The sequence below is a fragment of the Anas acuta genome, chromosome 20 (assembly GCF_963932015.1).
Source record: "Anas acuta chromosome 20, bAnaAcu1.1, whole genome shotgun sequence".
Taxonomy (NCBI): Eukaryota; Metazoa; Chordata; class Aves; order Anseriformes; family Anatidae; genus Anas; species Anas acuta.
The window spans coordinates 8,437,816-8,449,419 of record NC_088998.1 but is presented as its reverse complement, the minus strand read 5'-3'; the positions used below and the strand labels follow the sequence as shown (position 1 = coordinate 8,449,419).

The 11,604-nt window shown below is 49.6% G+C and overlaps 1 protein-coding gene across 1 annotated transcript; it reads left to right on the top strand.

The window, feature by feature from the left end:
• The first annotated feature begins 1,024 nt into the window (after window positions 1–1,024).
• Window positions 1,025–9,617, top strand: TBC1D13 (TBC1 domain family member 13). Its single transcript, XM_068657482.1, has 12 exons — window positions 1,025–1,144; window positions 1,258–1,331; window positions 1,463–1,503; window positions 1,944–2,005; window positions 2,298–2,397; window positions 3,757–3,839; window positions 3,998–4,157; window positions 4,955–5,162; window positions 5,902–6,065; window positions 7,571–7,731; window positions 7,963–8,020; window positions 8,989–9,617. Exons 1-12 carry the CDS (start codon window positions 1,035–1,037, stop codon window positions 9,052–9,054), a joined length of 1,287 nt encoding a protein of 428 aa, XP_068513583.1. The 5' UTR covers window positions 1,025–1,034; the 3' UTR covers window positions 9,055–9,617.
• Window positions 9,618–11,604: the final 1,987 nt, after the last annotated feature.

Sequence of the window (11,604 nt, the reverse complement as noted above, 5' to 3'; positions counted from 1 at the left end):
CCCTACCTTGGACTTGAGACCCGGTTTCTCCCCCGGTATCTCCCTCCGGGGCTGCTGCCCGAAGCCAAGCCTGACTCATGGTGGCTCCGTGCCAAGGCCGGAGCCTTCACGGCGCTGCCACACGACCGAGGGGCAAAACCGACTTGGGGAGCACCGGGACCGTGCCCAAGGAGAGCGAGAGAGGGCACAGAGCGCGTGTGGAGGGGCACGGCTCCAAAAATCCCTGCGCTGTGTTTGCGGGCTGTGGCCCGGGGCGCGTTTTGAGGGAAAACTGCACTGTCACTCCAGCTGCCAGCTGGGGGGGGGCAATTATTCATGTGTCCCCCCATCGTTATTCATTTCTCCTCCTATAATTCTTCATTTCTCCCCCCGCAGCTGGCCGGGGAAGCTCCAGCCCCCAGCACGGCCCCGGCCCCGTGCCCACAACCTCCCAGCGTGTCGGTGGGGCCGGGATCCCGGCGGGGGGGGGATCCCCGTGCCTACCGGGCCGGGCTCTCCCCGGGGTCCCCGGGCTGGGCCCAGTCCCCCCCTGACCCTTCCCCCCCCCACCCCGCGCTGACAGCCCCGGGCCCTGCCCCCAACCCCCCCCCCACACACACCGGGGGTTCCCTTCCCGGTACCTCGGAGGCTGTGGGGCCGGGAACGGGACTCACCTGGCTCCAGAGCCCCCCCCCCCTGCGGAGGGCCGGGGCCGGCGGGCAGGGCTCGGGCTCGGCCTCCTCCTGCTCGGGGCCTCCCCGTCCCTCCCCCCGCCGCCGCCGCCGCGGCCTCCGCTGTCAACAAACCCCGCCGTCACTTCCGCCAGCCGGGGGCCGCCGCACCGGAGGAGGAGCCTCCGCCACCGCTTCCCCCCGGGAAACAGCGGCCGGGCCCGGAACGTTCCGGGTTGGCCCCCTCGGGCCCGTTCCGCCCCCACTCCCCCCCCCCCCCCCTCGTGCTCCGTTCTCCCTGCGGGGAGGGGCTTTTAGCGGGGTGGGCGGGGCTTAGCACACAATGGGCGTGGCCTAACGCATGATGGGCGTGGTGAGGAGCGAATGGGCGGGGTTGTGGGCGGGGTGGTGGGCGGGGCGTTGTGTAGCCCCGCCCCCTCGGGCCGTGTTTCCAGCCGGAGCGGTGCCGCCATGTCGCGGCTGCACCAGAGCCGGTGGGGACCTGGGGGGGGGGGGGGGCGGGTTGTGAGGGGGGGGATTTGGGGGGCTAGGGGGGGGTTTGCGGTCCCCACCCGCTGCTAACGGTTCCCCCCCCGCCTCCCCTCAGCATCGCCGACTTCCAAGAGGTGCTGGGCGAGCCCACGGTGGCCCTGGGCAAGCTCCGCGAGCTGTGCTTCAGCGGTGAGTGCCCAAACCCTGAGGTGGGGGTCGGGGCGGTGGCGGCGCGCAGGGTGCGGGTTGAGGTGACGGTTGGGCTAACGGTTGGGCTAACGGTTGGGCTAACGGTTGTCTCTCTGCCTGCCCCTCCACAGGGATTCCCTTCGATGGGGGGCTGCGCTGCCTCTGCTGGAAGGTGGGTGCTGCTTGGGGGCGCTTCGTGTCTCGCCAGAGGTGCTTTGGGTTCCTTAAGTGTGCACACGGGGTTCTGGAGCTCTCGGAGCTAACAGAAAATAGCGATGGGGATCTTAAAAGGCGCTCTGAATCGGCAGTAATTTGTGGGGTCAGCACTGGCGTGGTGACAGTAGGGTTTTAACGACATGTACATTGGCTGGCTGCTCCCTGCGTGAGCACAGCCCGCGGTACAGCCTGGGAGAGCGCCTCACTCCCGCTTGCTATTGATCAATGCTCTGAGTAGGCCTGTGTCAAAAACCAGTCCCTGAAACATTCCTGGCTGCTATTTGGCAAAGATATAAACCTCACGGAGATAACTCCCCATATTTTGGTTTGCTTGTCTTACAAGTCTGATAGCTCATGCTCCAAACACTAATATGTGTGCATTTGTTTTCTGTACAGATACTCCTGAACTACCTCCCTTTAGAGAAAGCCTTATGGAGCTCTTTGCTGAAGAAGCAGAGGTGAGGACGTCTGTGCTTGCTCCTTTAGTTCTGACGGTATCTATGGAGAAGGGGAATGGTTCCTTAAATAATTGAGTACCTTCATAAATTGAATTGTTCTCGTGTGGAATGCGCTGTTCTGAAGTCTGTCTCTTGGGGTCAGCGGACTGAACTCTTCAGTTGAACTCAACTGAAGATCAAATGCTTTCTGGCTGAGCAGAGTGGTGCAGGGATGTCTGTTTGAGCTCAGTCCAGGTGCTTACGTTGATGTAATCCTCTGCTTCAAAACAAATTCCTCTTCTTCCCCCTTAAGGGATCTGTATTCCCAGTTCCTAAAAGAAATGATCATCCAGCCTGGGATCGCCAAAGCCAACCTGGGTGTTTCAAGGGAAGATGTGACCTTAGAAGATCATGTAAGTGCGGTTAACCTTCACGTTGAAGGAAATTCCCCAGAGCTATACATTGTTCTGGAGTCTGGACTGCTATGCTGTTATTGTTTCTGTTCTCAGAGTATTTTGCCCTGTTAGCAGAAGGGATGGTTCCTAGGTACCAGCCCTGCATCTGTGTCTTAGTAGCCTTTAGTGTGAATTACTGGCAGAGCACCAATAGTTACGAAGCTGTTTTCAGCTGTGGATGTATCTTCTTTTCTCCTTTGGGGCTAACTGTCCAGCCTGTGGGTCTCCTAGGGAAGAAGAGAGGCTCAGAGAGGTTCCTCTACCAAGGAGATGCCTTCCTGGGAAGCTCTGTCCATGGGTGGGCTCAGGACAGGCTGAGGTTGTAGAAGAGGCAGCAGAGTTGAGCTGGACTATAGCACAGGAGGCAGGAGATTGAATTTATTTCCAATTCTGCTGATGACTGACTTTTTTTTTTTATGTGTTGACTGTTTCCTGCATCCTTTTTTACTTCTCTGGAAGTGCCATTAAGTTTGTGTCCAGGCAGGGGATGAAGTAACTGATCAGAGGAGGCTGTAAAATAACACAACTGCTTCTATGGCTTATCCTGAATGTAAACTTCTCTGCTAGTGTACAGTCAGCTGTGCTGCTGTGATCTCTGGAAGCCGTGGTGCTATAAAACCATCACTGTTGTAACACTCCTTGCACTGGCAGGTTACAGTGATCTTTGGATCTCTTGGAGCTTTTTTTTTTTCCTCTTCTCTCTCAGCTGACTGTTAGGTTTGCCTGAGCCTTGATCTGGAGAGAAGCAAGTGCACAGAGGGGAGGGGGAGCTGAGTTTGTAATACTGGAAAACGGATGGCACAGGGGATAGGTTGTTTGTGTTAATAATGTATTTCTTTTGTCCTGGGCACAACAGTGATGTTTAATCAGCCTTCTCCAGAGCTGAGATAGCGGGGTAAGCTTGTAACTCCTACCCACCCACACAACACTTGTGGTTAACTCTTGTGCTAGGTACAAAGACCGCCTATGTTAGGCAGGTTGGAGTTGCAATCAAGAATCTTGTTGACAGAGAACAGGATACTTGGTTTGGGAGAAAAGTCACTAAGAGGCAGGTGAAAAAGGATTGGAAATGTTGGCTTCTGCCTGAGTGAACGTGCATGCTCACTTGTTTTTCAAGCTCTGACCTGCTTCCTGCGCTGTGTGTACTGTCTGAAGAAGCAGCACTAAACAAGAGAAGAGTTTAATCCTGATGTGCTAGGAGTGTGCTGGTACCAGCTGACACAGGGACGGCAGAAATGTTAAATCAGTGTGTGTTTACTGAGGGCTTTGGTATCTGCGAAACGTGCTTGGTTCTGTTTCTGTTGTTTATTTCTTTAGCCCCTCAATCCAAACCCAGACAGCCGATGGAATACTTACTTCAAGGATAATGAAGTGCTTCTCCAGATAGACAAAGATGTCAGGTATGTGACGCATAACGACTCAGGTTTCTGAACCAGAGTGGTTTGGTTAATACTTTGTACTTTGAAAATCAAGTTTAATATTAAACTGAACTTTCTGTTCGGCTCGGGACGTGTGCTTCCTTCTTCTTGTGCATGATGTCCTCCTGTGTCCCTCGTAGGAGGCTGTACCCTGACATGGCGTTCTTCCAGCGCCCAACGGATTACCCCTGCCTGTTGATCCTGGACCCCCAAAACGAGTTTGAGACGCTGCGCAAGCGGGTGGAGCAGACCACGCTCAAGTCGCAGACGGTGGCACGGAACCGCAGTGGGGTTACAAATGTGAGATCTAAGTGTGGGCTGACTGTGGGGCGAGGCATCTTCGTTGATAAGGCGAAGGGTGGTTCCTGGCCGTTTGTCTGTGCTACGTGGAGGAATTGTGGAATTACCCCAGCAGATAACTGTATTTTTGTGGCTGGACAGCCTAAAGAGCCAGTTGATGGATCTGACAGTTGGTAGGGGATTATAGGTACATTGAATTTTAAGGATTATTTTTTCCCGACTTCTGGTAGAAGCCTGAGTTGCAGGAAGATGTGAATATTTTGTGCCTGATGTGTGCCTTCCTGCGTGAGAACAAAGCAGTGAAGGGTCAGTTTACCAAAGCTGAATCTATATAGCCATCCAGAGCTGGATCTCCTAAAATCACACTTAGGAAAGGAGTCTATCTGCTGAAGTTTGCGTTGTCTTTTTCCTCTTTCCCGAGCATTACAATAGTAAGTGCTACACCCTTGGTGTTGGGGAAGGCGGCTAGCTGCTGCAGCAGAACTGTGCTTTTTCCTACGTTACTAACAAAGAGGTGGAACTGCTGTGTTTTCTTCCTGTATGGGATCAGGTGATGCAATGATTCAGGGGAACTGCTGCAGCACAGACTGCTGTGTTTGTCAGGGATAAGCAGCGCTGAGGACTTGGTGCCTTTGTGCTTCGTTGAGGTACTTGGTTTAGGTGAATGCCTGCCTGCTTGGTGCACTCTGCCCAAATCTTCGGGGGGGCTACGTGCCTTCAAAGCCAAGCTCATCACATGTAAAACTCTGTGCCAGTTGGTTACCCTGAATCAGTCCTACTCTTGCCTTGCTCTTCAGGTGAGCTCCCCTCTTAAAACATCTCCTAACTCTCTGAGTGAGTACGAAGTTCTGCCCAACGGCTGCGAAGCTCACTGGGAAGTGGTGGAGCGAATCCTTTTCATCTATGCCAAGCTGAACCCCGGGATAGCGTATGTTCAGGGGATGAATGAAATAGTGGGGCCTCTTTACTATACCTTTGCTACAGATCCTAACAGTGAGTGGAAAGGTGAGAGACTCTTTTGAATGCTCAGTAATGGCTGGTGTACTGCATGCTCTCTGTGTAAAGAAATCTCTTGGGAATGAGACTCTAAACAACTCAGTTTTGACTGATCAGGCAAAAAAAAAAAAAAAAGCAAATGCAGTAAGAGATGAGGACTCTGAAACCACAGCAAACTGACAGAAACCGAATGGGCTGTGGGTGGTGAGGGTGTGAGAAGTGAGGATTTGTTTTTTTTTGTTTTGCATGGATCCAAGTTGTACTTCCTGACTGAAACCTAAAATCCCTTTAGAAGCTCTTGTTTGCTTGTACTATAAATACCTTGGGAGAGAGGGGTGCTTTTTCTTGTTCTGTTTTTGTCTTTTTTTTTAATTAAAAAAAAAAAGACGGGGAGAGAAAAAGAATGGAGTGGGAGTACTTTGCCTGTTGCTTTTATTTCACAGAGCTCTGAGGGTGTGCCGTGATGGCAGGGAGAGCAGATGGTGTTCTCAGGCATAGATAACTGCTTCTTGACCCTGTGTCATGAAGACCTTGTGTTGCACGCAGGGTCTGTATTTGCAGTGGCTCTGTAGATATTTCTACTCCAAAAAAAAATTTTTGTCTGGTCTCATCCTAGACCAAGCAAGCCAAGGTCTTGAGATAGATTACTTAAGTACAGGAACCAGGTTATTGAACAAAAGCAGTTCTGCGTACCTCTGACAGTGATGCTTTCTCTATGCCCCCATTAACTTTTTTTTTCCTTCCCCAGAACATGCTGAAGCTGACACATTTTTCTGCTTTACCAACCTAATGGCTGAAATTCGGGACAACTTCATTAAGAGCTTGGATGATTCTCAGTGTGGTATAACCTACAAAATGGAGAAGGTCTACTCCACCCTGAAGGAAAAAGATGTGGAGCTGTACTTGAAACTGGTGAGGAGCTAGGTGTTTCTCTGAATCCTGGTTGGAATGTGGGGAAAGCAGCTTATTAGTGCATTTAAATGTCAGCCAATTCTGTTAAACTGTTACTGGGCTTGAATGGAAAGGTTCAGAGGCTCCGTGAAGGCCTTTGCCAATAGGACATAGAGGCTGTCTTATCTAGAAGCTTGAAACAAGCTCTCCGTGGAGTAAGTCTAGAGTGAGCTGATACAGCAAGGCTTTCCTCCCCTGCTTGGCTGAAAGCAAACAATGGAGTCACAGTCGGCAGCTCTGCAACAACCAAAGTGCCTTGGCCACCCTCCCTCGTCACCTGGCTTGAAGTTTACTTGGAGCTGTAAACATGAGTTTTGCTCTGACGTCCCCTGGGATTTGAGGTTAAAGGAAGGTTGAGGTTGCCTCAGTCTTCAAAAACAGAACAAAAAACCTTCCCACTCCCCCACTGCCTGCCCTCTTCTGTTGTCATTGGATGCTGTAACAACACAAACTTCGTGGAGATCATTCCAGAAGTAAACTGAAGTCCTGTAGCATCCTACTTTACTAATTCTATAGTTCTCCTTCGTTCAGGGATCTCAGAGTGCCATGGTTTGGTGTGGGTTTTGTAGAACATCAAAAAGCAGCTCCTGTTGCAGACCTGCTTAGGTCCTGCAGTCCATTTGGTGCCAAAATCCAACAAGAATTTGGAAAGGAAAGCTGGTCTCATTATTCCAACCTTCACCAAATCACTCTGATTTGTTGTTTATATATTTAGAGAAGTCAAGATGTTTCTTCTGTAACCCAAAAGATGATCTGTAAGGACAGTGACACAACTCTCACAATGTTGCCTGAAGACTCATTCAGTGGGGAGAGAATAAACTGCTTACTGTTTGGCTGCCAGGAAATGGTCTTGGCCATGCAGCAGCTTAAGAATGTCATCAGGATCCTGAGCTTGTTTGACCTTACTTAAACTTATGGTTCTTGGGATTTGATAGCAAAAAAATAAGAAAGCTGTGGGCTAGGAGCGCTTACAGTATGTTTTAGTGACCATCAGTGTGAACTCTTTTCCATGTTTTGTTTCTTTTTGTGAGCAGTAAACCTTTGATAAATACAGGGCTTCTGGAAAGGAGAGGAAATCCTGACAAAACAGTGCCTTTGCTAGAGGGGGAGGGCTGCGGCTTTGCAGATAAAATGTTATTCAAATGGGAAATTAGAATTACTTGGCAAGTTTAGCTGAACTAACACAAACAGTGCCTTCAGGAAGAAAAGCTTCCTTTACTTGTGTCTTAGAGGAGCGTTTTCTTGCTTTGTAGACTTGGAAGTTAGTTGCATTGAAAATCTTTCTTTCAATATAGCTTGAACGTGAGGGCCTTCAAAGGAGGCAGTGGTTTTGCTGCCGTGCTGATAGGAGTTGGCAGCCTAGAGCTGTATGAGGGTGGAGATGGGGATAGAAACAAGGGGTGCACTTCTTGGAGGGAATGGGCCAAGAGCATGTATTCATTCTTTGCTTGGTGCATGTCTGACAGCAAGAACAGAACATCAAACCCCAGTTCTTTGCCTTCCGCTGGCTGACGCTGCTCTTGTCCCAAGAGTTTCTGCTGCCAGATGTCATCCGGATCTGGGACTCCCTCTTTGCTGATGAAAAACGCTTCGATTTTCTGCTCCTCGTCTGTTGTGCCATGTTGACGTAAGTACAGAGGTAGCCTTCCTGCTCTTTTTTTTTTCTCTCATTTAATGAAATCCATGGATCCAGGAGTTCCACAGGCATGTGTCAATGCATCTAGTGCATAGGTTACAGACATCTGTCAGAATGGTAGTGAAAGTGTTCTCAAAAGCCTCTACAAAGGCACAGTGTAGTCCATTCTTAGAGTCCCTCTGAAAAGAACCAAAAGTAGCTGGACTAATTTCCATCTTTCAGACTAATCCGGGATCAGTTGCTGGAAGGAGACTTCACTCTGAATATGAGGCTGCTACAGGTAAGGATTATAAATAGAGTGGGCATAGTGGACAATTTGGGGAATCTTAAAATAGAGAGGGTGGTGGTAGGCCTGGCTGAGGAGAGGTACCGGATTTCTGATGGTTGCTTGCAGAAAAATCTTAAGGTTGTTCTTATAGCACGCTTCTTACTGGAAGTACGAATCTTTGCGTGCTGTGGTCCCCACCACCCACAGGGAAACCAGACTGCCTTCACCTCCTTGGTGATGGTCTGTGCTGTTACCTGGGCTTTTTTTTTTTTTTTATCTGGGCTTTCACTTCCACGTACAGAATGTGGCTGTATGCTACCTGTGTTGTCTTCTCCTTCCTCCCTGTCCCTGGTGCTAGAAAAGCAACGAGCTGTGTTTCAGAGACCAATATTCCTTCTCTGGTCTGCTGTTGGTGGGGCACAGTACTATGGTCTGGGGCCCAGCACTACCATTAACACAGAGCCTTCTTTTGCATTTGCTCCCTTCCTAGTCTACAGAGAAATCCTCATAGACTAGAGGCTTTTAGCATTACAAAAAAATAAATGTTTTCTAGTGAAGTTTTTATGCCCTATGTAACAATGTCAAATTTGCTGGCCAGAGACTTTTGTTTAGCTCTGAGATCTGAGAGAGCCCAAGGTTGAGAACACCTTCACAGAACAGCAGGATATCTCTGATTCTGCCAGTTCCTGCTTTGGGCTGTGCAAGGTACTGGCTTTGATAAGGTGTTTTGGCATGAAGATAGCGCTTGTAGCAGGCCAGCTGACTGTACCCGTGTAGGACAAGCTACAAAAACTTCTTGAAGGGTATCAGGGTTTGATCAGATACGAAACAGGAGGCTGGTAACTGTCAGGTGGGTAGCTGAACATGACAATGTGTTATAATAGGTGAAGAATTGTACTGCCAAGGTTTGCTCTGCTTAGGTGGAATGATGTGTGCAGGAAATGCAAAGTTGGCACTTAAATTGTTTTTCTTTACCATAGGATTATCCTATCTCCGATGTTCACCTGATTTTGAAGAAGGCAAAGGAACTTCAGGATTCCAAATAGTCCATGAGCCTCACAAAAGGTGTTGGAGAAACTGTATGGCAGTGGATCCTAGGAGATGCCCCTGTGAAGTGTGGGGTGTTAAAACTCCTAGAGGTCTCTGCAGGACTTCAGGTTTTGCATTTGGGCTACTGGCCACCTTGAAGACTTCCTTCTACTCTATTTATTAGGTCAAGGACTGATTACTTCCCCATCTGCTTGGGTCCTGCACTCCAGATTTCTCAAACTTCAAATGCCTCTGTGCTGCCAAAAGCAGTTCTTTGTATCTTTTTTAATGACTTTAAGTGGAGAAAGAAACCATCTGTCAGCATATCCCTCAAGGGGTGGACTCCTTCTGCATCACGAAGGTAGCTCGCATGGAGTAACTTCTGATGGGGAAGGGACAGGCTGGATCCAGTGGATTTCAGTGGGTGAGCATAGAAGAATCTTTCTCCTGTGAATAGAATGTATCCCAACGAAGTCACACACCCTGCTGTTCAAGTAGCTTCTGGATTCTTCTCCCTCGTGTCTGCACTTAGCCATCCCTGGGGTGTGCAAAAAAAAAAAAAAAAAAGAAAAAAGAAGAAGATTGCATCAGCTTCTGGTGAGTGTCATCTGGCATCCAACAGTTTGGACCTCTTCACATGGGAAAGAGATCTTGAGAAGCTGGGAGGGGAAGACATCATTACAGCTGCCAGCTTTGTGCACCGAAACTGCCTGAACCCAGAATGGCCTTACCAAGAAGGACTCCTTGAAAGCAAGGCTGCAGTGGTTTTAATCGATGAGCGAAGTGTAGCTTGAAGTCAAGCCTTACTACGCACAGCCTTAGAGCAGGAGCTTGTTGCTGCAGGGAGGCTTAGGCCTCAAGCTGCTTTTCTGTCTCTGAACTGGGGCATATCCACATGATTCTATGATATCCAGCTACAATCAGGATTCCGAAACACAAGAAACAAGCATCTAGTTGCATGAAGACAGCTATATTTAGGGACTTATACAGGCACGGCATTGAGGTTTCCTGCCTCGGTGGCTTGCAAAGTATTACTCCACGTAAGCTCTGGTCATGGTAACCCTGGTATTGTCTAATAGCACTTCTCACCAGGAAGGGACACATTACAGGTCTGAGCTACAAGTAAGAGTCCTAATCCAGTGCAATCCAGTGGGCATAGAAGCATTTCAGTCATTAGTTGACTCCTGGGGCTGATCCACATCCTCTGTACCAGTCCTGCTGGTGTGACAGGCGTGAGTTGGACACTTGTCTCTCCTCAGAGGGAAGCTGCTGCGTTTCGAATACTGTAGAGCAGGCTTAGGTGAACAGCAACGAAGACAAGCTATGGAAAGAACTGCTAACCTGCTGATCAGAAACCATAATCCTCAACGGGAGAAACTGCCAGCACCCAGGTGCTGGGGTTGTGCAGAAGCTCTTGAGTGAACACTAATCTGGCATGCTTTACCCTCTTTCTGTGCTGTGCTGGCTCACCTCTGCATAGCTGTTTGACACTGCGATTTTCGGTATTATGGGTATTGATTTGTTAAAGGTCAGTCATCTTTCAAAGATCTGCTTAAGCTGCTGATGGCCTAGAACGGCCCTACTGAGAGGGATGTTGTCAGCCTTTTGCTGTTTTACTAAGTGTTACTTCCTTCACTGAAGGCCAGTTCTTTGCAGGTGACTGTAATTCATTTGAGGCTGTGTGGGGAGACTGGCAGACAGGTTGATGCACGCACCTATGTTCTTGTTAGCAACCCCAAGCAATCTATCTGCCTCTTTAGAAGATGCTCAAGTGACACTGATGCAGCCAGGTGTTGCTGCTGTGGTGGATCCTGAGCAACTGAAGGCTTAAAACAATCTAATCAATACCTGTGGCTGACAGCATCCCTCTTTGCTGCAATCCTTTTAGAGGGTAGAGTTTTCCTCCAAGAAAAGTGGAACTGAAGGACCAGGACGGCTGTGTGATGGAGCATCCTGTCAGCTCTAGCCACAGGATGAGTGTTCTTCCTGCCTTGATCACTGCGCTCTTCTAGGTGGTCTCAGCTGCTGGGAACCTGCACTACAGAGGCCGGTTGTCAGACCTCACGTGGCCAAACTGCTAGGTGGTAGCCACAAACGTGGGAATGGAGGGTCAGACTCATAGCAGAGTTGGACCTCCTCCAAAACACTCTTCTCAATATTGCTGTAGCTCTCATACCTTCCATGCACAATCTCCCTGTATGCCCGTGCTGGCCATTTTGGGTCCCCCTTGCAAGTGCTTGCTGTGTGGTTTCTCACTGGTAACAGCAGCTTCCGTGAGGGTTCCTGCTCTGAAAGTCTCTCTGAAAGACTCACTCTGTGAGTCTCCTTAAAAATCTCAGAAGGCAGCAGGCAAATGAGGATCAAAACATTCCTTGTGGATGAACTCCTGCTTGTTTTCAGTCACGTGTGGGGCTGGAGCATCACAAACGCTTGAGGAAGACACCGTGGAGGTGGGTAATGGAGCACCAGGGTCTGCTGCTGGCTGGTACAGGTGTCGTGCTGTCTCTTCCCTTCCTAGGTGTCCAAGGGCTTACTATGCTGTTTTATTTCTCTTTGGGGGTGGTGAT